We start from the raw sequence: 1,614 nt of genomic DNA, 5'->3' as shown, positions 1-1,614 counted from the left end.
TGGATCAAATCAAATATACAGCATGATGTATACTGTTGCAAAATTTTTCAATAAATAAAAATAACAGATGACTATTCTTTCAACTTGTATAAATTGGTAATGGGGCGTTTTGAACAAGTTTAAGTACTTGTTAAAACGTTGGTATCTGTACCAATACCGCAAGTATTTTGTAAAGTGGGTAAACTTTTCACCTAGTATTTCATCAATTTAAAGACCCATTTTATGTGGTACATTTAGTCTGAGTTTACAAAACAAAGTTTTCATGATGCTTCTTTACCATGACAAAGCAGAATAAAATGTAAATTATTTTTGTGTATATATTAATGTTGAAGTTAACTTAATGGAAACAAAAAGATGAGGCATAAAGAAAGTAAAATTGACAAATGTGACACAAACATCAAATACGATTAAAAAATATAATATTAATTTTCATGGTTTTACATATTTGTGTTTTGTATATAGTCATTTTTCCATAATATATGCAATTAGTTGTGTTTTAGGATAAGTTTTTGACAATTTAAAAAAGTCATTGTATAGAAAAAAAATACTTTACTCTCTAATTAACTGGCAGTAACTTTGACCTGATACGGTCCTGAATCTGAGAAAAAGAAAGTTAAAAACTATAACAATACAAAATGCTTTTTGCTTTTAAAGTTCCTAATTCCACATTTCAGTCCATCTTGTTCCACACCAGTGTGTACGAATAAAGCTTGGAAAACGTTAGCTTACCTTGATAATGCAGCAGGAGGAGGAATGCTGAATTCACTCGCTGATTGCTCCGAAAGCGGATCGAGATCTGGTTGCTCCAGCTGCGCAGAACAAGGCCCCTCATCAAGACGGACTCGTTGGCCAGGATGAGAGGTTCTTGACCACCTGTGTCCTCCACCGTCACCTGCTCCCCTTCCATCAAACTGACATTCAGCACCTAAAACACACACAATCCTGCAAGATTAAACAAAGCCTCCATATTTGCTGCACCTCTGAGAATCATGTACAATATCCTCAGGTTTTAGATTTCTTTCTATTTAAAAATACTGTTTGCTTTTAGAAACTCTAGACCCAAACACACACAAACCAAGACTGTTCATTTAGAACAGCAAGCTTCAGTTCACACAAGATGRGATCTAAGATGAGCGCCACCAACACCGTGTTTCTATTTAGGATCAACTTTAATCTATTAAAGCTGCTGTGAAAATCTAGGTCACCTGCTGTGTTAGTTTGCTCACTTGTCTACCAGCACAATTACAGGCGGAAATATTTAGTCAGTTCCTGTGTCAACCTGCTGCCAGATTCTTTTTTTTTTATTTTTTTATTTTTTAAAGTAGTTGTGGATTCTGTCTGGGTCATTCCACTCACGGTTTGTTGCACAAATGATTCATCTTCCTCCTGCACTCTGATTGTGCCTGTAAGCAACTCTGTCATCAGTGCTTTATGCCTTCAACAGGTTGAGCAGCATCTGCAGCTAAATCTGGCGAAGGAATCTCTGGAGAACTGCGTGTAGTTAAACTGTCGGGATAATGGAGTGCTGACACCCATTGGAGAAACATCTCATTTTTCCCTGGAGTGCTATAAAACAGAGCTGTTAATCCAACAGCAGGTCATATATATATATAT

At 36.0% G+C, this 1,614-nt stretch overlaps 1 protein-coding gene across 2 annotated transcripts in view; it reads right to left on the bottom strand.

Annotated features, from left to right (window-relative positions):
• LOC106516448 (seizure protein 6 homolog) overlaps positions 1-1,614 on the bottom strand; it is a 126,172-nt gene that overhangs the window by 35,578 nt on the left and 88,980 nt on the right. For both annotated transcript variants that reach the window (XM_014006819.1, XM_014006820.1), the window contains exon 4: positions 730-925. In XM_014006819.1, the coding sequence (XP_013862273.1) occupies positions 730-925 (196 nt within the window). The remainder of the gene's footprint in view (positions 1-729; positions 926-1,614) is intronic.

The sequence above is a fragment of the Austrofundulus limnaeus genome, unplaced genomic scaffold (assembly GCF_001266775.1).
Source record: "Austrofundulus limnaeus strain Quisiro unplaced genomic scaffold, Austrofundulus_limnaeus-1.0 Scaffold37, whole genome shotgun sequence".
NCBI lineage: Eukaryota > Metazoa > Chordata > Actinopteri > Cyprinodontiformes > Rivulidae > Austrofundulus > Austrofundulus limnaeus.
Note: the sequence above shows the minus strand (reverse complement) of the source record. Positions and strands in the feature narration are given on the sequence as shown.